Source organism: Poecilia mexicana, unplaced genomic scaffold, assembly GCF_051168715.1.
Source record: "Poecilia mexicana isolate PSO_F unplaced genomic scaffold, ASM5116871v1 scaffold_8, whole genome shotgun sequence".
Taxonomy (NCBI): Eukaryota; Metazoa; Chordata; class Actinopteri; order Cyprinodontiformes; family Poeciliidae; genus Poecilia; species Poecilia mexicana.
Window position 1 is genome coordinate 7,229,938 of NW_028263377.1, and position 24,849 is coordinate 7,254,786.

Here is a 24,849-nt window from a genome sequence, read left to right on the forward strand (position 1 = left end):
GCGTCAGTAATCCAGCTTCCAAGATCCACTTATTATTATTTTTTTTAATTTATTGTAAATGCATCATGCCGTTAAACAAAACCAATGATGATGATGATGATGATGTAAATAACAATGTGAGAATATTTTAGTTACCGCTACATTGTTGCCACTGAGCAAGAAGCTGTATCCCCACGTGACTCCTGTAGTGAGGCCCTGCTGTTTGTTCAGCCAGAGAGGCAGAGAAGAAAAATGGCGGCCCTAGGCGAACCTGAACGGGACGCCGGGCTAACGTTTTGAGCTTTCACATTCGAAGGGACACGGGGGCTTCGAGGTGTTGTGCCGATTCTGGGGTCCGCGCTCGTTCGGCTCCGTAGGGGCACCGTTTTCGCTCGCATTCGCGTATGCCATTTGCACGCAAACCTTGGCATTCTAAAATAATAGATTTCGCCTATCATGAGAGGGAAAAGGGGCAGGCCGCCCAAACCGCTACAAACCGATGAGGCATCCCCAGCTGCAACCCGGGGTCTGCGACCCAGGAGGAACCTGAAGCCCAGGTTTAGAGACAGCGGGGATGAGGACGCCGAAAGCCCGACGAGGGAGCCCCCCAAAACGGCCAGAAAGAGGAAGGCGACGTCAACACGGGGCAGGGGACGAGGCAGAGGTGGCGGTGGAGGAAGAGGAGGCAGAGGTGGTCGCGGTGGAAGACGGACTGTTGTGTCCAAAACAGTGGTGTACGACGACCACGAGAGTGACGAGGAGGACGATGCTGTGAGTTTACGGTCGGAGGAGGACGAGTTTGTTGAGGAGGCACCTCAGTCCGAGGAAGACGAGGCCCTCAATGAGGAGTCTGACTGCCTGGAAGATGATGTGCTGGACGAGGAAGAGGATAATGCCAGCTTCTGCACAGAGAGTAGCTTTCGGAGCCAGAGCACTCACGCCAGCACTCCGGGTAATCACTGCTCACTGAACGGACCCTCGGCTCTGGAGGTCCCGTCTGGGTCAGAGCATGCAATAATAGGAGCTTGTGTACAGTGCAGGAAGCAGTAAGGTTATTGTTCAAAATGGAGAATGCACACTGTATGCAAACAGGCCGCATTGAAGCCACTGCAGGTGGATTGAAGCATCAACCGTATCAGTAGCCCGACCCGTTTCCGTCGCCTGACGTTATCGTGTAGTTCACACTCATTTCCAAAAAGAATCTGAGGGTCTCTGTAGCTTTAGCTGTCATAGCCGGAGCTAATAACTTAGCTTATAACAAGCTAATGTTAGCACTGAAGGTAGCTGTTGCCTACTGTGTGACAGCTATTAAAAAAATAAAAACAAAAACACACTTCATATTTGCAGCCCACACTTTTCAAACCTTTGCTTGAAACAAGAACTTTAATTCTGTTTTGTTTAATTAGCCGTAAAGAAAACAAACACACACAGCTAACTAACACTAGCCTAGCTAGCATGCTTGTCATTTTCTTATACTTTGGCAGCTTTCCTTAGACAGAACAAGTTACTTTATTTGTTCGAGACTCTGGATAGTAATTACACCTAATGTCTTCGTAGTAAACCCGTCATTATAGAGAGGTTTAATTAGCCTTAATGTTGGCTAATTTGACAGCCACTGTGCTGTATGAGGATGAGGCAGCCTCATTAAGCTAATGATGAGCAACTTCAGCCTTAGTAGCTCTTGTAGAAGTTTCCAGCTTTGTAGAGTTTGAAATGTCTTCAAAAGCATTTAAGTGATGAAATGTACTTTGTTTCAAGGAGTTTTTGAATCATTTCTTATGTTATTCTGCAATGATGTGTCAGTGTAATGAAATATTTTTTTCTTTCAATCCTGCAGGAAAGAAGAAGTTACGGGCTCCCCGTCCTCGCACTCCCATTCTGGAAGACAAGGAAATCCCTCCTCTTGAGCTTCCAGAGACCTCCGAGGATCTCTTGGTGCCCAGTGTGGAGCTGCTCAACATCAGCTCCATCTATGAGGTGCTGCGGAACTTCAGCTCGGTCCTGCGTCTCTCCCCGTTCCGCTTCGAAGACTTCTGCGCCGCCTTAGTCGGCCAGGAGCAATGCACGTTGATAGCGGAGACGCACATCTCCCTGCTGAAGGCCATCCTGCGCGAGGAAGACTCCTCCAACACTACTTTTGGTCCTGCTGACCTGAAGGACAGCGTCAACTCTACTCTGTACTTTATCGACGGCATGACCTGGCCCGAGGTTTTGCGGGCGTACTGTGAAAGCGACAAAGAGTTCCACCATGTTTTGCCGTACCTGGAGACAGACGAATATCCGTGCGGTTCTCTCGAAAGCAAGGTTAAGGTGCTACAGTTCTTAGTGGACCAGTTCCTCACTACTAACATTGCCCGCGAGGAGCTCATGTCCGACGGCAGCATGCAGTACGACGACCACTGCCGCGTGTGCCACCGTCTGGGAGACTTGCTGTGTTGCGAGACGTGTTCTGCCGTCTACCACCTGGAGTGTGTTAAACCGCCGCTGGAAGAGGTTCCAGAGGATGAATGGCAGTGTGAGGTTTGCGTGGCGCACAAGGTGCCTGGAGTCACGGACTGTGTGACCGAGGCACAGAAAAACAGGCCTTACATCCGCCAGGAGCCCATCGGATACGATCGCCACCAGAGGAAATACTGGTTCCTAAATCGAAGGATTGTTATGTGAGTTGGGGCAATCTCCGCCTGTTTAGCTTACGTTTTTGGTGGCATTCTCTGGTAATCCATATTTAGGTTCTTCAGATATACAGAGGCATTACAAGAGCTCAGCATTTTCTGCAAAGCATTCAAACATAAGAGAATGTGTTGGAAGCTTTTGAAGTTCTTAGAAACTCAGATCAACTGTATAATCAGAAGACAATAAAACTCTAAGAACTTCAAATTAGCATACCAATCAGACATTACACACCAAACTATTGACAAGGAGGGAGGCTTGTTCTGGTAAAGGTAGGCAGTTTGCTAAAAGCTGCTGTTACTTTGACTTGAAATGTGTGTTTTGGACACACAAGAAGAAGATTAAACTAGGACATAGAAAGGTAAAAATGAGAAAATAGATGTCATGCTTACTGTTAGTAAAGGTGGACGGTTTGTGGTGCTATGAGACTATTTGTCTTTCAAAAGGTGTGGCAACCTTTCGTACAAAAACAAAATCTGATTAACTATTGCCTGTAAAACAAAAATGGGTTATCGCTGCTTTTTATTTATTTATTTTTTCTTTTGACATCAAGATTATGATCAAAAATTGATGGTAAAAAGGACAGGAAAAACAGTTCACCCAGACATGGTTCTCCCATGGCAATCCTAATACACTAACCTAAATCCAGACCCGAAATCCTTTGGACGTGAGAGCACAAGAAAAGACCTGGAATTGTTTTGAATAAATGTTCTCAAAGTAAGGGTTGGATTGTTCAAAACGTTTAGCTTTCTATGCATGGTTTTCAGGGCTGCACACCAATTTGTCCGTGTTTGTTCTTAATCGGCTGTTTTATCATATGAAGTTTGGAATCAAATAGATTTAGTTGAACACATCCCTGCGAAGAATGAGACAAAACCTATGGTGATGAGTTTAGACGCAACTATGTTTAAACTCATGTTGCTAATGTGCAGCTACGTTAGCTTTTTGCTGATGTGACTGCAAGTTGATTAGCTACAATTAGCTAGTAAGTAATTGTAGCTAATTATGTTATACATAATATGTACAGCGCTACATTAGCTTGTTATTATTTTATATATGTTTTATGTATGTCTGTACTGTTACAAAATTAGCCTGTACAAAGTCACTTAATCCATAAAATTTATATGGGGCAAGTAAAGCCTGGTGGCCCACCAGACTTATAATACACTGGGGTAAACCCTAGTAGACATCCATTGATATTTTGGCAGGGATCGAATATTTTCACAGATTAGACCCGTCCTAACATCCTCTGTTGTCTCTTCCCAGTGAAGAAGATGGGGAGTGCGAGAAGAAAAAGATCTGGTACTACAGCAGCAAGGCACAGCTAGAGGAGCTCGTCGAGGGTCTGGACAAGGAGTATTGGGAGACGGACCTCCACGCCACACTGGAGGAGATGAAGGAGGAAATGCACGCTCACATGGACATCACAGAGGATCTTACCAACCGAGCTCGTGGAAGCAACAAGGCCTACCTCACAGCCGTCAACGGTATGCCGTAAACCTGCTGCCCTCAGAACTCGAGGGGGAAAACACGTGGCACCGTTAAGCAAACGTTTGCTTGGGATTATGTCTGGCTCAAAACGTTTAGGGAAAGCACACATCTATGTGCTCCGCCAGAGGTCTGAGGTATTTTATCAACGCCGGTGACAGTTGGGTGTTGCCCTTTGCGCTCCCTGACATAACGAGCAACTGTTTTCCACTCGGCCTTCCTCTAAGACGCTACAGTGGTTTGAAGACCTTTTCAGTTCTTAGCCAGCAGTTTCCGTTTATGTTTGGCTGCCCTATTATCTCTCTCTTTCAGCCAGACTTCCTTTGTGTGTCGCTACAACACTTAAATCTTGTCAGCAGTGAGATTTCTTGGCACCTTTGGCTTAAAGGAACACTTACGGGGGGTATCTTTCATTGTCTGAAGCCTGCGCCTGCTGCAGGCTGCTTCCTGGCATCAATCTCATGTGTTGATGCACATGATCATCCAGTAAAGTTTTTGGAAGGATAGGAGTAACAGAGTGACTTAACTCACTTTTGGTTTACTCATACGTACTCAGAGCCGCACCAGTCAGAGATCACATGGCTGATTTCAAATCCAAGATCTTTGTCAATATATGTTTTAGCTCATCGGGATTTATCTTGAACAATAAATCACTTTCAAAATATAGATTAGCTTCTGAGAAATGAGACTGGATTACAGAGCTGCCAGTCTGCGTTGATGAATAGCTACAAACCCAGTATAAATTTAAGTTCATTACTCTGAACAACTGCAGCTGTAAAGGAGTCTCTTGAGACTATTTCTGTTCCTGCTAATAGCAATACTATTATTCCTACATTACATTACTACATATTACTGCCTCAAAGATCGCCTCTATGACAGATTGTGCTGAAACTACAGGGTGTACTTACTTTCAAAATAATTTTCACGAAACGGGAAAACTGCATCAGTTAAAATTTGATTCTGCAGGTTTTCAGCAATTTTCTTTTTTCAGTCTTTATGGAAAGTGAGCAAATGACAGCGTGCCGCTTTTAAATATTTAATTCCATTATGAACAAAGCGCAGTGTTCGGTTAAGATGGTCATTTTCAGGAACCGCATTACAACGTTTTCACCACGTAACAACGTAGGGATTAAAAGGAGGGAAGTAGATTAGTTGTCGTACATGGCAGATTATTGAAGTCCGAAAAGTCGATCAACAAAACGTAATTTTGCTTCTAACGACGATGAACTAGTCGCAGTTTCAGACCGCCAACATGGATTTGATTTGCCCAACAGAAAACAATGCCATTTTTCAACAATTCCAATGATGCCTTCAAAGGACATGGCCTGAAACGGTCATGGCGCCTCGGTTTCAGTCTAATTGCTTCTTTTCATCTGCAGAGGTGTCCGCGGAGCGTTTGAAGATCAGGCGAGAGGAGCAGGAGGCAAAGAAACGGACGGCGGAGGGGAAGAAGGGAGCAGAAGGGGACTCCGTAAACACGACCGAGCTCCCGACGCAGAAAAACAAAGCGGAGGACGGCGAGCCCACAGAAGACACTAGTTCACAAGGTAAAATTTAAAAAAAAGAAGATGGAATACGCTCAACTAGTTTATGTTTTTCAAACAGGTTTTCAGTGAATCTGTGTCGATATGACTCCGTACCACAGCAGCTACTGCTCAGCCTCCTGCAGAGGAGAGATGCGTGTCCGATTCCTCCGCCTCCCAGGACGCAGCTGCACCCAACACTGAATCTCGAGAGCCAAACAATGAAACAGCCCAATCTGAGAACCACGAGGACTCCACTCAACTGGCAACAAAGGGACAGACAGGTACCCCCTCTTCACTGCCCCTGAGTCATTGTTTGTCCTAAAGTCAAGCTTTCACACCCTGCTCAGGGTTTTCCCCAGAAAACTTGCTAAACCTGGTTGTACGGGCGCTAGTCATCCAGCGGACCACCACGTATTATCAGAAGACACTATTAACGAGACCTAAAGTCTTAAAAAATCCAAATGTTAGAATAAAACTAGCAATGCTTAGCCTGATGGGGATGAATGTAAAGCCTGGTGACCCGCCAGGCTTATAATACACAGCTTCCTGGCTGTTTGCACCTAAACATGTCATGATTTGTTTGGTAAACATAAATCTGCACATTTCTGAGGGACACTGGATGCTGCGTGTGTTGAGATGAGACCAAAATAGGGCGTCTATAAGTTTCATCACAATATTTTGTGATTCTGTTTTGATAACAATAAACCTGAGGATAACAATAACTATTTATTATTACTGCTTTTTGTGTTTGTGAGGCAGTAACGTTAGAACAAAGTAATAGTGCCAAAGAAGTTTGATTTGATTTGTATCACTAAAGAGCACAAAGTAACTGCATTTATCATATCTTCAAATTTGTTGAGCAGTGGAGAAGATTGTAAAACTAACAATCCCGACAATATCTACAGTTTTTTAAAAAAAAAACATTATTAACTGGAATTGATCAAATAGCGATAATTTTTTTTTTATCGTGACAAGAAATTTATCATGATAAATAAGATTTTTGTTTACAGAGACCTCATAATCCATTTTATTTGTGGTTTTAGTTGTATGTAGGTTTTTATTTCAGTTTTATTTATTGTTTTGCTATGTTTTATTTTGGATATTTAAAATATCTTCCACTTCCAGGGTTAAGAGTTTGTTACAAAATGAAAGATTGTTAGTCTTTGAGAGGGCGAACTTGGCAACATTATACTTTAAAATGGTCTGAAAACAACATGATTATCGTTTATCGCAATAATTACTCGGACAATTTATTGTCCAGCAAAATGTATTATTAAGTGTGTATTTCTGTTCCTCAGCATGTTTGAATTGTAAAGATCGCTGGTAATCCTGATTATTTTTATTGTTTACCATAGCCTGTCACCTGCAGCTGGCTTTTTTAGAAAACCTGCTTTCACTGTTTCCTGTTTTCGGTTTTCTTTAATATAAATAATGTAGACGAGCAGCAGAAGTCGGAGTCCACATGCAAAGACGCAGAAGATGATGAGTCGTCATCACCGAGCCAGAACGAATCACACGAGCGGCCGTGTCAGCCGGACGCACCCAGCGACGGGGACCCACTCTCTGCACCCGGGGGCCTCAAGAAGGTGGAGCCCCCCGACTTGGCCGACAGGTCCTCCAGGTCCTCCTTTACTAGCCAGGATGGGACCGGTAAGCACAAATATGGAAAAATGAAACATCGAGTCTGATTTGAGTTTCGGCTGTGTCGAATTGTTCTTGTCTTAACGATGTGAGGGCGACTCGACTTCTTTCTGCCAGAGGACTACAATGAAAGGATGAAGAAGGAGAGCGGAGCAGGACATGAACCGAGAAATCTAATACAAAAAGGCAACGAAGAGGTGAGGCGTCCTGGGGAATTCTTTTTGTTTGTTTTAAATTAAATATAGAAGCGTTAATTTGACATTTTTCTTGTACTTTAAAAAAAAAAAAAATTTATTTGTAATGATTGCAATATGTCTGTGGAACCAAGTCTGCTGTAATAAATTGAGCAAAGTCGTAGTAACAGCATCTGAATCATGCTGCCAGCCTTAAAGTGGAATAAGTCACGTGTAGAAACGAGCGGAGCACCGATTGCAGTTTTCTTGCTGATCACTGATTTTTAAAAACCTGCTGTTTTTGCCAATATGTTTTTTTTTTTACTAAGAAGTCACTCAATATAGCGACAAAGTTATATTGGACCGATTACAGTTTTCTGGCCGATCAATGATCTTTTAAAACTTGCCAATTCCAATTTCAGCCAATGCTGTTTTTTTTTTTTTGTTTTTTTTTTGGTGTTTTTGTTTGAGAAGTTGTTAATAATGGTGACAAAGTTGGCAACAGTAGAGAGACTTCTGCTAAATATACACCTGCAGATGTCTGGTTAGATCAGTGCATACGAACAGTTTCACATCGGCCAGTCTCCCAAAACGAAGGAAACTGGTGAAGATTCAACAGAAACTGAATCCTCCTGCTGATGAACTCCTAACACCCGTCCCGTCTCCGTTCCAGTCGTCTCCCGCTGCCAACACGTCGCTCCTCACCTTCCTGAAAAGGGACCTGGCGGTGAATTTGGACAACCTGTTCAAGTTGGGTCAGGAGGGCAAATACAGGGTATACCAGAACCAGTACAGCACCAACACCTTGGCGCTCAACAAGCATCAGCACCGCGAGGACTACGACAAGAAGCGCCACCTCTCGCACAAGTTCAGCCTGACCACGGCGTCCGAGTTCAAGTGGAACGGCTCCATCCACGGGGCACGGAGCCTGACGGTCGCCACGCTGCGCCTCACCATCATCCAGCTGGAAACCAACGTCCCCGGACCGTTCATGCACCCCAACTGGGCGTCGCACAGGTGCGTCCGGGTGGCTTTTTCTATTAAATACAGAGAAACGTGAACGTTTGTCTGTATTATGTCATTGAACGGTATGTTTTTCTTTTTTCTTTGTAGGACCAACTGGAACAAAGCAGTACAGATGTGCAGCAAGGCCAGGGAATTTGCTCTGGCCTTGGCCATCCTGGAGTGTGCAATCAAACCGGTCGTCATGCTGCCCGTCTGGAAGGACTCTCTCGGCCACACGAGGTAAAGGAGGAGCAAGGCTCAGCTGGGTGTTTCACTGATGCATGTCCTTGTCAACACTGTTTGTATGTTTCGCGTCGCGTCCTTCAGAATGCACCGGATGACTTCCATGGAGCGGGACGAGAAGGAGAAGGTGAAGAAACGAGAGAAAAAACTTGAGGATGAAGAGACTTTGCAGCAGGCGACATGGGTGAAGTACACCATCCCCATCAAACACCAGGTAGAGTACGGAGATATTATTTGGCTTGGAAAGGAATTTATACGAAAACATGTTACACTTTTCAGACTTTTTTTTTGTGTGTCTGTGAGAAAGTTTAAAAACCGCATTTCCTTTTATGGAAATGAGTTATGGAAATAACATCATATCCAGAGCAATAATTGATAAGACTGTACAAAAAATATAAATATACATCTTGCATTCAAGACAAAAAACAAAAAAAACAAAATCATCTTCTTTGTCTGTAAATACCCAGAACTCTTCAAGTGGCATAGTTTTAGTTTCACCTAGTTCAGGTTCAAATGTAATTGCACTTTAGGCAATAAAACGTATAAAAGAAGATTAAGTGGATAAATGAAAAATCTGCAGAATATACCGTTTTCATCACAATAATTCATTACCAAAATAACAGTTAGTTGCAACCCTAATTCCATGCATACAGATCCTTGTTGCACATATAAATGTTTTCTAAAAAAGTGTTTGTTTGTTTTTCTTCTAAGGTGTGGAAGCAAAAAGGGGAAGAGTACAGAGTAACAGGATATGGTGGTTGGATCTGGGTCAGTAAGACGCACGTGCCACGTTTCGTTCCAAAGCTGCCGGGGAACACAAACGTAAACTACCGCAAAGAAATGGAAGGTAAGGCAACTTCCTCCAAATGTGTCCGTTGTCCTCTGTCGTATGTTTTTACATTTGAGGATTACGCTGGTTTTTGATTTATTTATTCAGCTAAATCGAGAAAAGAAAGTGCAACACCTTCCATGAAGACAGAGGATTTAAAAGAAACTGAGAAGCAGGTTCCTGAGAGTGCAGAGGTCAAGGAGCAGGAACCCGACTCTTTGTCCCAGGATGCATCTGTGGTTAATGGCAGCCAACCTCTCAGCAACAATGTAGAGGACATTTTTGTAAAAGATGAGCAAGCAAAGCCTGCTGGTGAAGAGGAAGAGGAGGAAAAAATGGATGTCGACAAGAAAGGTAAAAATCTGCAATTGTGAACGGGGTTTTAATTCTTTCGTCAGCTAACCTCTGAATCTCTTTGTCCAAGATGTCGAAAGCAGCTGTCCTTCCCCGGCTACCGCAGCAAGGGAAACGTCGCAGGCACCGGAAGAACCCAAAACCGAGGAGATCCCCGCTAAAATCTTCTACGACGTCGTGAACGTCAGCGAGGGTTTCCAGCTGCGGACGGCCTACAAGAAGAAAGTAAAGCCGTCCAAACTGGACGGGCTGCTGGAGCGGCGGGTCAAGCAGTTCACCCTGGAGGAGAAGCAGAGACTTGAGCGGATGAGGCAGGCAGCCCTCCTGTCCAAGACGACGGCTGCGAAACCCACCGCTGGCGTCAAGATGGAAGGAACAATGAACGCCAAGCAGCAGCCGGCTCTGTCCTCGAGCGTTAAAATGGAGGAGAAGGAAGAAAACCTACGAGGGCAAGATCCTGTCGTCAAAAAGCTCGACTTTGATGAGGAGAACACGAACTCGAAGGCGGACGTCAAATCCGATTCCGCCGAGTCCGGCCAGAGTAACTTGGCCGAGGCGAAGGCCATTGACTCTCATAAGGAAGTGAACGGAGAACCGGAACTCAACAGCATCAACAGTCGTCTGCCGGAGACGATGGGGAACAACGAAATAACAAAGAGAATCGGAGAGAACGTCAAGAAGCGGGGGTACGACGAAGTGGATCAAAGCAGCGGACAAATGGACTCGGAAAGCAAAAGCAGTCTTTCACAAATCAACGGCAAAACCGTCTCTGCAGACTCCGTCTCTCCGGTCCAGGGCGACGCGTCGGAACCCGAGAAAGAGCCCGTCAAGTCTTTGATGAACGGGAACCTCTCACGAAACGATCTGTCCAGCGCAGCACACCCGCCACCTCCGAAAATCCCCAAATTGGAGAACCATCTTGAGGACAAGGCAGAGTCTCTGAACAGTGGTGATTATTCAGCTGTAAAGAGTGAGGGGTCACTGCCTGTCAAGCTGGAATCGTCCAGTGCGTCTTTCCACAACAGTAGTACTACAGGCAATTGCTCATCTAGAGAGGATGTAAAGACCTCAATCACTAACGACTCCTCAAAGGAGCCTCAGAAATCTTCTATGCACGACACATCCAACAGCTCCAGTAAAACTCCCTCAGCAGAAAGTAGCTCGGTTTCCTCCGGTACCGTTTCTGCTACCCCCCAACTGGGCGTAGTGGCACCCGTCTCCCTGAGAAGAAAACCCAGTGACGCCAAAACCGCCGCGCCCGCCTCCACGACGACTGGCTCCATGACGATCAGTAAAGAATACTCCACAAGAGACAGGGTCAGACTCCTGCGGTTCTCCAGGTCCAAGAAGGCACGCTCTGGCACGGCGCTGCCGTCCTACCGCAAGTTTGTCACCAAGAGTAGCAAGAAGAGCATTTTTGTTCTGCCTAATGACGACCTGAAGAGGCTGGGGAGGAAGGCGGGCATCAAAGAAGTGCCCATCTTCAGCTACAATGCCAAGCCGGCCCCCGATATCTGGCCCTACCCTTCGCCTCGGCCCACCTTTGGGATCTCGTGGAGGTCGGTGACATGCACAGATTGTACAAGTCTTATCTTTCTTGCTTCGTAAACATTTATTTATGTAACATGCACACTTTTTTTTTTTTTTAAGATACCGTCTTCAGACAGTGAGGTCACTGGCAGGCGTTAGCTTGATGCTAAGGCTGCTGTGGGCCTGCCTCAGGTGGGACGACATGGCTGTGAAGCCTTCTGCTGCGGTGGGAACGACTCGGAAAGGTGAGAAAAATTCAGCATTTGCTTAGGGCTGAAATGATTAATCGGATTAATCATGATTAATCGATTACTGAAATAATCGTCAACTTAATTTAGTAACTAATTAATCGTTAACTGGAGTTTACAGACTCAAAAAAAAAAGCCAGTTACTGAAAGAACAACACAAACAATGCAAAACATATCCATTTGCATTTAAGATATTTTAATTTTCAAACTTTTGCAATAGACATTTCTATTCTGATATTAAAAAATATCAGTTTATCATTACAGCTGCTTCGCTACAGTGATGAACTTCCTGTCATGTCAGTTTGGCAGACTGTTTCCTTTCACTGTAAATGTCTCATTTCAGTCTGTCAACAAGTTCTCAGTTGCATTTTTCTTTCTTTATTCAATTTTCATTCCAAATAATCCACTTTTTTAATGTTCGACTCCCTTAGAGCCGTAACTCGTCTAAACTAACGAGGCTTCTTGTCCAAAAGAAGACTTTCTCCTCATAAGTGACTTAAAACTAGGAACCGTTTTGTCTCTAGAAACTACAGACACAGACATAATCACGACAGAGATTATTCGACGGAGGGACGTCGGGCCCCATGGCATTCGCTCAGAGTACTGCATCAGGAAGATCATCTGCCCCATCGGAAACAGGGACACTCCCAAAGGTAGGAGGTTTTGGGGGGAATTAAGTACCACCAAATGTAGATTTTGAGAGTAATCTGGACAAAACGCATTATAAGAGAAATAATATAAGACAAACCAGAAGCATTTAACCCTTTCTGTGATTAGAAACTCCAACTCCTCAAAGGAAAGGTCTGCGCTCGAGTGCCTTGAGGCCTAAAAAGCAGGAGCCGGCCAAACAGACGGGGCCTATCGCCGTGGAGACGTGGGTACCTGAGGAGGAGCTGGAGCTCTGGGAAATAAAAGCCTTCGCAGAGAGGTTAGGAACACACAATCCAAATTGAATGAGTGAATGAAGTGAATAAGTCATTTTCAAAAGGACTATCTCTATCTACTCTGCATTTTTCATCTTTTTTTCTTTTTTTTTTGGTTTTCCAGAGTGGAAAGAGAGAAGTCGCAAGGCTTAGATCCATCCAAAACCGGCGGGACTCTGAAGACCGCAGAGGAAGTGAAGGCCCATTTGGAGAATCAGCTGAAGCAGGCCAGACTGGCGGCTCAGCAGGTGACGACATGACACAGCTACGGCTGCAAATTGAGACTGAACACTGCGTCTGTCAGCACTGTGTCTGCGCAGCCTTGGAAAATCTTAATGTGTCTAATATTAAGGTCTTAAAAGTCATTAAAGAGAAGAAAAAAAGTTAGCCTTAAATACTTTAATTGGAGGTCTTAAATTTGGTTGTGTTGGGACTATTTAATCTCAAATGGTCACCTTACTAAAGTAATAGACTCAGTCATTTTGTCCCAAAAGAGATTTTATTTATTTATTTGTTTGTTTGTTTGAATATTTATTTATTTATTTTGCCTAAATCATCATTTGGCAAAAAAAAGAAATGAGGTGTCACTATTTTACTTAGGTAACTACATATTAAATGTAGTTTGATTATTTTTTCTTTCAGTCATTTGCAGACATCTTCAATGCGTTCTGTGACTCTTGCGGCTACTGCTAACTAGCTGCTAATATAGCCTCCAAGGGTAAAGCTAGCTAGTTTATTTATGCCCATCATGGCGAAGTGCAAACTTATTGCTGGTTGACTGGACGATGTTCGTCCTGGCAACGGAAGTTAGCCAATGGCTAACACAGACAAGTTATTTATTTGCAATTTCCTTCTGTACGTTTCTGTCACGATCCAAGTCTTGAGCTCCATTCATAATGGTCTTTAAAAGTCTTAAATTTGAGATGGCGACACCTGCAGAAACCCTCATCGCCAATTTCTCCAGGTCTTAACTGGAAATGTTTTTTTCAGAAACGTCTCGAGCAGCAAAAACTCAGCACAACCGCCACTACTGCCACGACCACCACCACCAGCACAACCGCAGTCAGCGCTCCCAGTACACCGACCTCCACCGGCCAGAGGATGAGTCCGATGACACCTGGAGCCAAGATGGTCCTGGCCTCCAAACTGGGCTCCCCGGCTCCCTTTCAGCAGGACAAGAACTTCCACCAGTCCTTCGCTTCCTGGGTGAAGCAGGGCCAGAACAACAGCAGCAGCAGCAGCTCAGGTAAGGAGTCATCTAGTATCATCGTCACAGACATTCATGTATGAGAGACGGAGTCACCAAAAAGTGTTGCTTTTCAAGCCCAACCATTCATACAACGTCTTCTCTCTTCTTTTTTTTTTTTATAATCGTTCATCGCATTCCATGTCACCAATCGAAACTGCCTTGCCAAAAAGATAATTTCATAACTCTCGGTGTCCACTTTCAGTCCTACGAAAATCAGCAATTTTGTGAATCTGACGTTAGATCCAAACCTGACGTAGGAACTGAAAAAGAACAAAAAGTAAAAATAAAAAATCGAACTTTTAAGCATTCTGCTCGTTCTTGCGGACTTGGACCTCACAGTGGACACCTCGGCTGAAGGTCGGCCGTCGCCGCGGCCCCTTTGTCCGGGTTACACGTGACTCCAGGTGGCGTGGTGTGTCTTGCAGCCTCGGCGGCCACGGCGGCCGGCAGCATTGTCGCCGCCTCAGAGCAAACCTTCCAGATCGCTGGCGGCCCAGTGACTGTGGCCGGCCACGTCCTCGCCGCCAAACTGCCGCTGCCCGCTAACAGCAAGATTGTCACACTCAATGTGCCTTCTACTCAAGGAGGTAGGGAGCATGAGCGCCATCCGCTTTGGCAAGGCCGGTGGGCTGCGATTGCCAAAACAGATGGGAAAACTGTCCTGTGGAAGGCCTAAATTTGTTTTACGTGTTGACCCTCAGCATGATGAGTAAATTGTCCCCTCGTGAGTCTGTACTGGTGGAAATGTGCATGCCAGTTCAAGAGTCTTAAAACCACATAGGTGTTTATTAAGCACACAGACACACATACACACACACGCAGAGCATGCCTTTACACATTTGTATATTAATCTGTGACGCTCCTGCTGACATGATGGATCTTGTCAGCAGGTGTAGTTCAACAGAAGGTTCTGGGCATCTTCCCCTCCGGACCTCCAGCAAACCTCCGGACGTACAGCACATTACATCCAACAACTGGGAACATCAACCTCAGAGCCGCGACCTCCAGCACCCAGCAAAAGGTCTTCTGGTTTCATCCGTTTTATTGTCATCCAATACGCAGAGTGTTTTTCTTGATAATCTTAAAGGTTGTTTTTTTTTTTTTTTAATGTTTCTTTTAGGCCACAACAACAGTAAGCCAGACACCCGGTGCAACAGGGAACCAAATGACTTCAACGGTTCGAAATCCAACAGGAGCTCAGCAAGGTGACTTGTCAAAAATCTACTTTTTTTTTTTTTTTTACTTCTAAGCCATACAGAATCAATAAGTGTGTCAAATGTGATCCCAGGTCAGCCGACTGCAGTCCAGATGGGTCACACTCAGCCTGCAGTCACAGCCGCCCCCGGTACGCCTCCCGCTCCCAGAGCTGCAGGCCTGCCAGCCTCTTCGGGTCCAGTCGCCTCGACTCCCGGACAGCCCTCTGCTGGCTCCTCTCAGGCCCCGAGGCCACAGCAGGGCCAAGTAAAACTCACCATGGCTCAACTCATGCAGCTGACGCAGAGCGCACAGGTGAGTTTGTACTGTCTTTCCTGTCTGCTTATCTAAAAACGGAGCTGTCGCTCCCACTGTGAAGGAAAGTTAACCATGCATCCACTTGAAAAAACAAAAAAAAACAAAAACAAAAAAACTTAAATTATTTAGATGTGATGTTAAAAATGTTGAGTTTTTGCAAGATCTCAAGTTACAGATGTTTTCTGTAAGCCTTTAGTTGAAGGCTGGCAACTTTTTCCCAAGGACAACATGATGGCAACAGAAGCTTCTGGACTTCTTGTTTAGTCTTGGTTAAAACAATTTCTGTTATTTCAGGTGGATGAAATTCTCCTAATGTCCAAGTAACTTGTGCAAAACAATAAAAAAAACCTTTATGAAATGTTTTGAATGTATATAATCTGTATGAATTCCTATTTTACACATGAACAATTGGTGGAGATTGCAAAAGTTGAGGTGGAGGTCATATGTTTCGATTCTGAAAGATTTGAGATGGGTGTGGGAACTTGGAACAGTAACTCTAGTAGGACTGACTGGCCTTGTAATTGTAATAGTGACTCCGGGGTGGCAGAAAATTAATCTTGGGGATCTTGGAAAAAGCGACTCGCTGTGGGGTTGGAGTCTCTAAACCTTTTTCTGGGCTCAGAAAGTTTGAAACTATGTCTTAATTTTCATTTGATATTGAGAATATTATTCTGACATTTTTCAGGGGGGGAACCCGGGTCTGACTGTGGTGATCCAGGGTCAAGGCCAGACCCAGGGACAGCTTCAGATCATCCCGCAGGGTGTTACGGTCATCCCCGGACCCGGTCAGCAGCTAATGCAGGCAGCCATGCCCAACGGACAGATCCAGCGCTTCCTCTTCACTCCCATGCCCCCATCGTCAGCCGTTTCGACTTCATCCCCCATGAACGCTACCCCTACAAAGCCCGCCACAACTCCAAGCCCTCAAAGCCTAACATCTTCTCCTCCTCAAGTGCGAGCCGCAGCCCAAGTCCAGACGACTCCATCAGCCTTAGCCCAAACGCAAATGGCCGCGCCTCTTCCTACCCCTACACACGTCGGGAGCCCCTCACCAAAGCCGAGCTGTGCCCCCAGCCCAGCTTCTGTTCCTGTCCAGAACCAAGTCACGTCCCCTGTGACGCCTACACCTCAGGCCTCTCCACGAGGACACATTACAGCTGCTTCATCCGTCCCCGCACAGGCACACACGTCTTCTCCGGTGCCTTCTTTAGCACAGCCTTCCACACAGGTGTTAACCCCCCCACCATCAGTTGTTGCACCCCCGCAAGTGGTGAGATCTGTCGGTGATTCTCCACAAAACCTCAACCCAAGTTATAAACCAGGCTTCTCCTCCACCCCCACACAAATCCAAGCCATCCCACAAACACCGATCTCCACCCTTACAGCAGGTTCACCTCCAGCACAAACCCAAACTGCAAGTTCCCCTCCCGTACTGGGACACACTGCCTTCCAAACCCAGGTCCAGTTCCAGCCCCAGTCTGTCTGCTCACCTCCAGGCTTGACCTCAACCCACCTCCAGATGCAGACCTCGAGTCCCGTGTCTGCTCCCGTGTCGGTCAGGCCAGCTGTCCAGGTTTCACCCCAGGTTCCCGTTTCCGCCTCGCTACCTTCGCCTGTCCAAATACCAACGCCGGCCCTGGCGCCCGTCTCTGCTCCTGTTATAGCTGTCGTGTCCACCCAGGTTTCCATCCCTTTCCCAGCAAAAGCTCCAACCCAAATACAGGCTGCACCTTCTGCGCCCCTTCATGCAGCCATGGCAAGTGCTGTTGTCACACCGGTCACAGCCACGTCTACCATACCTTCAGTGCCAGGTAAAGAACCAAAATCCAACATGTCATTGTACTGTTTTCTTTTTTTTTTTTTTTTTTTTTTAATATTCACTTCCCTTTGGGGTTTTTTTCTCCTTTTGTAGCTCTGATAGAACAGAGGGCAGCTCAGCCCAAAAACTGGACTCCATCATCGTCTTCTCAGGCTCCAGCTCAGGCCGCAACTCCAGTCACACCACCAGCCATGGCCTCCGTTCCTTCGTCTTCTCCCGCACCAGTCTCCATCCACTCGCCCATCGCTCCTTCGCCTCAGACGTCTCAGACTCCACACTCCCAAGTGCTGGTCCAGCATCCTACCATTGTATCTGTGCAGCAGGTGTCCCACGTGGCGGCGTCAGCGGTGCAGGTCAGCATGAAGGGGTTACCCGTTTCCTCCGTTGTGTCGGCCGTAAGGCCCGCGCAGATCCAGACCTGCGGACAAGTCCAGCAGATTCCACACCTCCAGCCTCAAGTTCAAGCTCCAATTCAGTCCCAGATCAGAGTTCAGTTCCAACCACAGGCTCAAATACAGCCACAAACGCAACAATCGCCGCAACCCCAAGTGCAACCCCTTACTCAGGTTCAGTCCCCCCCCATGCAGCTCCAGGCCAGGACGCAGCCTCAGTACCACCCCCAGGTTCAAGCTGCGTTTCAGACGCAACCTCAGCCGACGCAACAGCCTCTGATTCAGTCGCAGCCTCCGGCGCAACCTCAGGCCCAGACTCCGCTTCAGCCGCAGCAGATCCAAACCCAGCTCCACACCCAGGTCCAGATCCAGCAGCAGCAGCAAAACCAGATTCTTGCCCAAAGTCCGCAGAAACCCCACGTCCACGTTCAAACCCAGGTCCAAACGCAGCCTCAGTTTCAGGTGCAGTCGCCACCACCGACCCAAGTCCCCCAGCCACTGCAGGTCCAGCCCCACGGCCAGGTCCAAGCTAAGCTCCAGGTCCAGTTCCAGCCTCAGAGCCAGCCTCAAGTTCAAGCGCAGCCTCAGCTGCAGGTCCAGTCTCCCATCAGGCACCAACTCATCACAGTGTCGGGCCTCCAGCAGCCGGTGCAGCTGCTCTCCGCCCTGCCGCCTCACGTCGCCGCCCAGATCCAAGCCCAGATCCAGGCGCAGGCCCAGCAGCAGGGGGGCACGGTCCCCCAGCAAATCAAGCTACAGCTGCCCATCCAGATCCAACAGGCAGGGGGCCAGATCCAAGCCCACCAGATCCAGAACATGGTGACCATACAGGCACCAGTGAGCATTCAGGAGCAGCTTCAGAGACTGCAGCAGCAGCAGCAGCAGCAGCAGCAGCAACAACCACCACCAAAGAAGAAGAAACATAACGAGGCTAAAAGGGAACCCAAAGACCAGAACCTGCATGTCATTAGTCCTAAAGATGGCATTCAGAAACCGGTGAGACGCAATGGCACAACAGTTATTCATGTTTTTTTCTGTATGAATGAACTCTCTCTCTAGATAAGTTGAAGGTTAATGGGATTTTTTTTTTTGCTCGTCAGATGGCAGTAAAGCAAAATGCTTCAGCAGAACAACTAAAACAAAGGAAGAGCCTGGCTGCAGCAGAGCGGGAGGAGAACCAGAGGTTGGAGCTCAAGTTATAAGCTAGATATCACTATTATTAATATAATACAACAATTAAAAAAATACTTTATTCATCCCAAAGGGAAATGAAACTTTGCAACTCATATCCAACCCAATTACATTTACTCAAGTAACATTTTGGAAATAAATAAATAAATAAAACAGACATTTAGTAGTAATTTTACTTTGCTGTACTTTGTACTTCTACTTGAGTAATTTTACTACGTGTCGCTGCTCTTGAGTGAAATTTCTGGATTCTTTTGCCCACTGTGAGAAACTTCACTGACTGAAGAACAAGCTTGCTTTTTTTTTTTTTTTTTTTGCAGTTTTTTTAATAGCTAGGGCTGAAATGATTAATCGGAGTAGTCATTGATTAATCGTGACTAATTGGTTATTGAAATAATCGTCAACTAATTTGGTAATCAATTAAACTTTAACTGGAGTAAAAAAAAAGGCCATTTACTGGAAGAACAACATATTCAGAGCAATAATTAAGTCAAAACTGTACAGGAAATATATACATTTTCCACTGAAGATAAAAAAAAAACTTCTTTCTTTGTCTGTAACTGTGTTCTACCCAGAAGTGGCAGTTTTAGCTTCAAGTTCAAATGTTTTTGCATTTTAGGCAGAATAAAATGTTTATTTTTTAATTTAAAAAATGAATTATTTATTTGTATTTTTTTGCGTATTTTTAAATTGGAAAAATCTGCAGAATGTGGAATGTTTTCCTTATCCGATTGATCGTCATAACGTTTGATTTAAAAAAATAATCGTCAGCTGTAGTTCCACACAATTAAAACAGCAAAGCCACAGCTGAGGCTCTACCTTTCTCTCCCCTCAGAATGATCGTGTGCAACCAGGTGATGAAGTTCATCCTGGACAAGATCGAGAAGGACGAGAAGCAGGCGGCGAAGAAAAGGAAGAAGGAGGAAGTGGTTGAGCAGAAGCGCTCCAAGCAGAACGCCACCAAGCTGACCGCTCTGCTGTACAAGCACAAAGAACAGCTGAAGGCCGAGATCCTGAAAAAGAGGGCGCTACTGGACAAAGAGCTGCAGCTGCAAGTTCAGGTTAGTTTCCGGAACTAAACCGGGCCAGGATTTCTAGAAATTGCGATTCCAGACTCTTGAGAAGTGATTTGTCTTCCTAGGAGGAGCTGAGGCGGGACCTGGCCAGGCTGCACAGGGAAAAGGAGAAGGCGCGCGCCGCCATCGCCCAGGCCGCCGCGGCGACCGTCAAGGCAGCCTCCTCCCACCCGTCGCACCTCGCCCTCTCCTCCCACGGCTCCCACTCCTCCGCGTCCTCGTCCCACAAGCGGAAGCGGGAAGAGGAGCGGGACAAGGACAAAGGCAGGGACAGGGACAGGTACCACGAGAAGAACAAGAAGCGGGACAGGGAGAAGGACAGGGAGCGACACCGAGACCGGGACAAAGAGCGGGAGCGCGAAAGAGAGCGCGACAGACACCGGGACAGAGATCAGGACAAGGAGAAGGAGCGGGATGGCGACGCGGAGCGGGATTCCGGCTCGCTGAAACACAAGAAGAAGAAGAAGAAGCTGTCTTCTACCTCAAAGGACCACAAGAAGGACACCAAGCTGTACTGCATCTGCAAGACGCCGTACGACGAGTCCAAGTGAGCTCAGAGGGCTTCCCCGCCGTATGTTGGTTCAAATTCGGTCCGAATTCTGCAAAGAAAGAACATTCTCTCCTCTCTCTCAGGTTCTACATCGGGTGCGATCTTTGCTCCAACTGGTTCCACGGCGCCTGTGTGGGAATCACGGAAAAGGAGGCCAAGAAGCTGGAGGACTTTGTGTGTAACGACTGCAAACGCAGCCAGGAGGGGCAGAGCAACGAGGAGCTGTACTGCATCTGTCGGACGCCGTACGACGACACGCAGTAAGGATCCGCCACACGTCTCACTTCTGTCCATGGCTGCTTGTCGGTCAGTGAGTGCAATCAGGATTAGAAGAACCAATGTAAAATAAAAATTATAAAGAAACTGACAAAAAAACAGCAGGTTGACTGACTTGGTCAACTAACCTTTAAAAAGTAAAATAAATAAATATTATAGCACGAGATCTGAAATTCCGGCTGGGATAGTTTGCGTCTTCTGTGTCTGTGTCTTCCCATAAACCCTGTGTCGTCCAATCCTCACCCACAGGTTCTACATCGGCTGCGACCGCTGCCAGAACTGGTACCACGGGCGCTGTGTGGGCATCCTGCAGAGCGAAGCCAATCACATCGACGTGTACGTGTGTCCGCAGTGCCAGTCCACGGAGGACGCGATGACGGTGCTGTCGCCGCTCACCGACAGAGACTACGAGGGGCTGAAAAGAATATTACGGTCATTACAGGTACGAGCTCTCTCTCTCTCTCTCTCTCTCTCTCTCTCTCTCTCTCTCTCTCTCTCTCTCTCTCTCTTTTCTTTACAATCTGAACTCTGGATTTTTACCAACTGCTTAACGTTTGTCATGTCATCACCACAAACTTGAATATATTTTCTAGAGATTGTGAAGTCAGTGTTAATCAAAATAGATGGACTTTGTATTGAATGCTTTTTTCAGAATTTTACAAAGTGTGTAAAATGTGATGCATCTTTTTCTGACAAATGTGTCCTTTACTAAAAAATAAAAGATAAATTTTGCCTGTTTGTTTTTCGTCAGTCTCACAAAATGGCGTGGCCTTTTCTCGAACCGGTGGATCCCCACGACGCGCCAGATTATTACCGCGTGATCAAGGAGCCGATGGGTACGGCCTCCGCTCGCCGCATGCCTTTTAGTGAACGCGACGCTCGTTTCATACTCGTTTGTCTCTCTCTCAAGATTTTTCCACAATGGAAACCCGATTGCAAAAGCGACATTACCAGAAGCTCACAGAGTTCGTGGCGGACGTGACCAAAATCTTCGACAACTGCCGCTACTACAACCCCAACGACACGCCCTTCTTTCAGTGCGCCGAGGTGCTCGAAGCCTTCTTTGTACAGAAGCTGAAAGGCTTCAAGGCCAGCAGGTAGGAAGTGCTGCTGCTCCTGCCGAACCGAGGTTCTGAGGATTCGCTTGTTTGTGCTCGTAAAGATTTCATTTCTTTATGGAGAAACTCTGCCATGTTTATTTTCTAACTTCATCCGTGTTTTTATGTCTGCCTGTCTTTTTTTTTTTTTTTTTTTTTTAAACTACAAGCATGAGTGGCGCAGCTTGAAGTCATAGAGTGTGATTTATTTCCTACATGTGCATATGGTCACAGTCATTGCCTGGAAAAGTGTCCATACTATCAGAAGGTTTTACATTTTGTTGCATTAAACCACAAACATCAATGTATTTTATTGGGACTCAGTGGTGGGCACCGCTAACTGAGAAGCTAGCTACACTAAAGCACTAATCATAAACGTTGGTTCCACTAACCACCACACCAACGTGGTATTTATGTAGCGGGAGCTAATGCTAAAGCGCTAACTTCAATTCAACCTTGTAATTTGCATGTTCTATAATGCCTACACATTGTTTTTATTGAGAGAGCGTGAGGAGAGGAAACAGAACTGCCACGTAAACACTTTTCACCCACGGTCAAAATAAGAGTGCACATATAAACGTTGAACCTGAAAAATTCTTAATAGTCAATAAACAAAACTTCATCACCAATGTCAAACTTTACTGAGCTGAAAGTTTACAAAACAAAACAGCCAATTAAATTAGAGCTTCAGAGTTTATCCAGAAGAAATTAATTTAGGGGAAGCTAGGTGTGCTAAACGCTTTTAAAGTGCTAAATGAGAAATTAGCTTTGGTGTCGGCATGTTAGCAGAAGAGTGCCGATAATTGTGAACTGGAAAGAAATTGTAAATGTTTTTTTTTCTATTTATGAATAGATATTTTCAAGTCTTACCGCAGCCAGCGGACCTCTGAACCAGTTCTTAACTCTTTTGCAGTCTCTAACTTTTTTTTCTTCAAGGATTTCCCTGTTTTAAACTCTGCTCTTCAGCTCTTAGCATCTTTTCTGTTCCCACAGAAGAAAAGCAGAGTTAGCCGTTGTGCTAATCGAGGCTCATTTGCTGTAACGGTGACCTGTCAAATAAACCTGCTCCTATTCCTGTGTAGGGTTATTATTTGTAGAAAGAGTTGAGTGTAATTTCTTTTCCACTTCACAATTACGCAATAAGTTGGTCCCAAATAAAATCCCTGTAAAATCACTGAGGCGTGTGGTTAAAACGTGACAAAATATGAAACGCTTTTCGCAAGGCGCACTACGTCTCGCCGTCTCAACGCTGACTGGTTGTGTCTTGGACATTTTTTTGCATTTGCATCTGTGTGTGTGTGTGTGTGTGTATGTGTGTGTGTGTGTGTGTGTGTGTGTGTTTGTCCACCTGTGCTGCATGCCTGTGATTTAAGCCATTCCATCTTCTTTTTGTTTCTTGCAGATTGTCTGATTCTTAAGTGTGCCAGTCTAGCTGGAGTCTGGACTGGATGCTGGGGGGTCTCTCTGTTGACACTGAAATAAACAAACAAAAAGAAATTAATTATGTGTTTCCAAAAGCGGCAAAAAGTCTCAAGAAAAGCCCCCCCCACACACGTGCACACACGCAGACTCACAACCACCAAATGTGCTCTTTGTTTTTTGTTTTTCTGAGGAATGAGTTGTAATCATAGCGGAACAGGAAACATGGCAGCCATTTTGTTCTCTTTCAGAAGAAATTAGGATACCGGCGTTTGTGCTCAATCAAGCGTTTTAAATGCTTTTTACTCACAAGCGTCTATTTATTTCTGTTCAAACATCTCAGTTGAATTGGACATGTTGCAGGTGTTGACTAAAGTATATATATAAAAAAAAAGCTGCATATTTTTTTATAAAGGTATATTTATGAAACATTTTTGTATGTTACTTCACCTTTAGTTCTGGATGTTATCTACATTTTATGATGTACAGTGGTTGTGAGATTATATGTCTGACTGTATTTGACTCTTTTTTAATAATAATAATAAAAAAAATCTCACTTTAGATTATGAATATTTTATTAGTCTAAAATGGTCTGAAGAGAGAGAGAGAAGTGCGTCTTCCTGTTCCTCGACTCGCAAGGTTTTGCGGTCATGAAAGGTCTGGTCTCGAACGGAGGCGTTCGTGCCAAGATGGCCGCACAACATGGCCACACAACCCCCCCGAAGCGTTTTGCATCTTCTGTCTGACTAACTGCAGCAGTAAAGAACCTGAAGAGCTCTCAACTCTTCCCCTTCTTCTCCACATCCTGTAGGTCTCATAACAACAAGCTTCAGTCTTCTGCCGCCTCTTAGAAAGCATCGCACGTTACGCAAACAAAATGCACTTGCCAGGAATCTGGCTTCTTTCTTTTTCCTCCCTCTCCCCCACCCCGTTCTCGTCGAACTGTGACTCTGATGGACGCAGGGTTGGTTGGGGGGGGAGGGGACCTGTCCTCACGAAGCGGGCCAGCGCAGAGAGAGGCGAGAACAACTGAGGCGTTTCAGATGGAAGTTTACCTCGGAGAAAACTCTTATGGAGCTCTCATGTTTCCATTTATGTTTTTATTCTTTTTTTTTTTTTTAAGTCAATTTTCACCCTCAAACTGTTGTAAAAAAAAAGAAGTCTGGGTTTTTCTTTTTTTGGTCTTCTCAAACAGGGACCTGCTATGGAAACGCAATGACTGAGTTTATCTGAGCATCATGTTTCAAGAGTTTTGTGTCTGAATTCAGATGTCACAGTGGAGCAATGTTTTATTCCTCACGCATTTCCACTCATCGTTCATTCTGAAGCGGCATGAAAGACGGTTTTAAGTACTAAAGTACTAACTATGTGGACATCAGTAGTCTTGGTTAAACGTATATAAATATTCTACTGAGAGTATGATAATAAGCTATTGTAAATGACTTGCTTTGCAGTAGTGACTGAGAAAGAATGAAAAGATGTATTTCAAGGTTTCCTGCCCCTGTTTGTAAAAATTCATTGGATTTTGACTTGATTTTTTTTTGTTTTGTTTTGTTTTCTTTTGTATTACAGCTGAAGAAATATTGATGTATATGAAACTTAATAAAACTTAAAAGACTAATTTGTTCTATTTTTCTCCCCCATACCCCCACCCCCTGAAAA

At 45.4% G+C, this 24,849-nt stretch overlaps 1 protein-coding gene across 6 annotated transcripts; it reads left to right on the plus strand.

Moving 5' to 3' along the window:
- Positions 1 to 9: 9 nt before the first annotated feature.
- bptf (bromodomain PHD finger transcription factor) lies at positions 10 to 24,808 on the plus strand. 6 transcript variants are annotated; one of them, XM_088008135.1, is made up of 32 exons: positions 10 to 931; positions 1,817 to 2,639; positions 3,916 to 4,136; positions 5,517 to 5,684; positions 5,783 to 5,944; positions 7,101 to 7,313; positions 7,422 to 7,501; positions 8,151 to 8,494; positions 8,591 to 8,722; positions 8,810 to 8,939; positions 9,437 to 9,572; positions 9,663 to 9,908; positions 9,979 to 11,467; positions 11,559 to 11,683; positions 12,211 to 12,339; positions 12,464 to 12,614; positions 12,734 to 12,857; positions 13,600 to 13,855; positions 14,284 to 14,445; positions 14,746 to 14,879; positions 14,979 to 15,030; positions 15,114 to 15,367; positions 16,056 to 17,181; positions 17,283 to 18,577; positions 18,682 to 18,764; positions 19,605 to 19,830; positions 19,911 to 20,392; positions 20,479 to 20,655; positions 20,921 to 21,113; positions 21,423 to 21,507; positions 21,582 to 21,768; positions 23,999 to 24,808. In XM_088008135.1, the coding sequence occupies exons 1-32, from the start codon at positions 436 to 438 to the stop codon at positions 24,036 to 24,038; spliced, it is 9,921 nt and encodes a 3,306-aa protein (XP_087864261.1). In that variant the 5' UTR covers positions 10 to 435; the 3' UTR covers positions 24,039 to 24,808. The 6 variants fall into 6 exon arrangements, with proteins under 6 accessions (XP_087864261.1, XP_087864260.1, XP_087864258.1 ...); XM_088008134.1 differs by having other exon boundaries at positions 11 to 931; positions 13,600 to 13,840; positions 14,979 to 15,063; positions 15,147 to 15,367; XM_088008132.1 differs by lacking the exon at positions 14,284 to 14,445 and having other exon boundaries at positions 12 to 931; positions 5,786 to 5,944; positions 14,979 to 15,063; positions 15,147 to 15,367.
- Positions 24,809 to 24,849: the final 41 nt, after the last annotated feature.

Excerpts from the sequence above, each read along its gene's own strand:
- bptf (XM_088008135.1), top strand. The coding sequence starts at position 436 with ATGAGAGGGAAAAGGGGCAGGCCGCCCAAACCGCTACAAACCGATGAG. Across the intron at positions 8,495-8,590 it reads CCCAACTGGGCGTCGCACAG|GACCAACTGGAACAAAGCAG; the intron begins GTGCGTCCGGGT and ends TTTTCTTTGTAG. Across the intron at positions 20,656-20,920 it reads ACGCCGTACGACGACACGCA|GTTCTACATCGGCTGCGACC; the intron begins GTAAGGATCCGC and ends CCTCACCCACAG.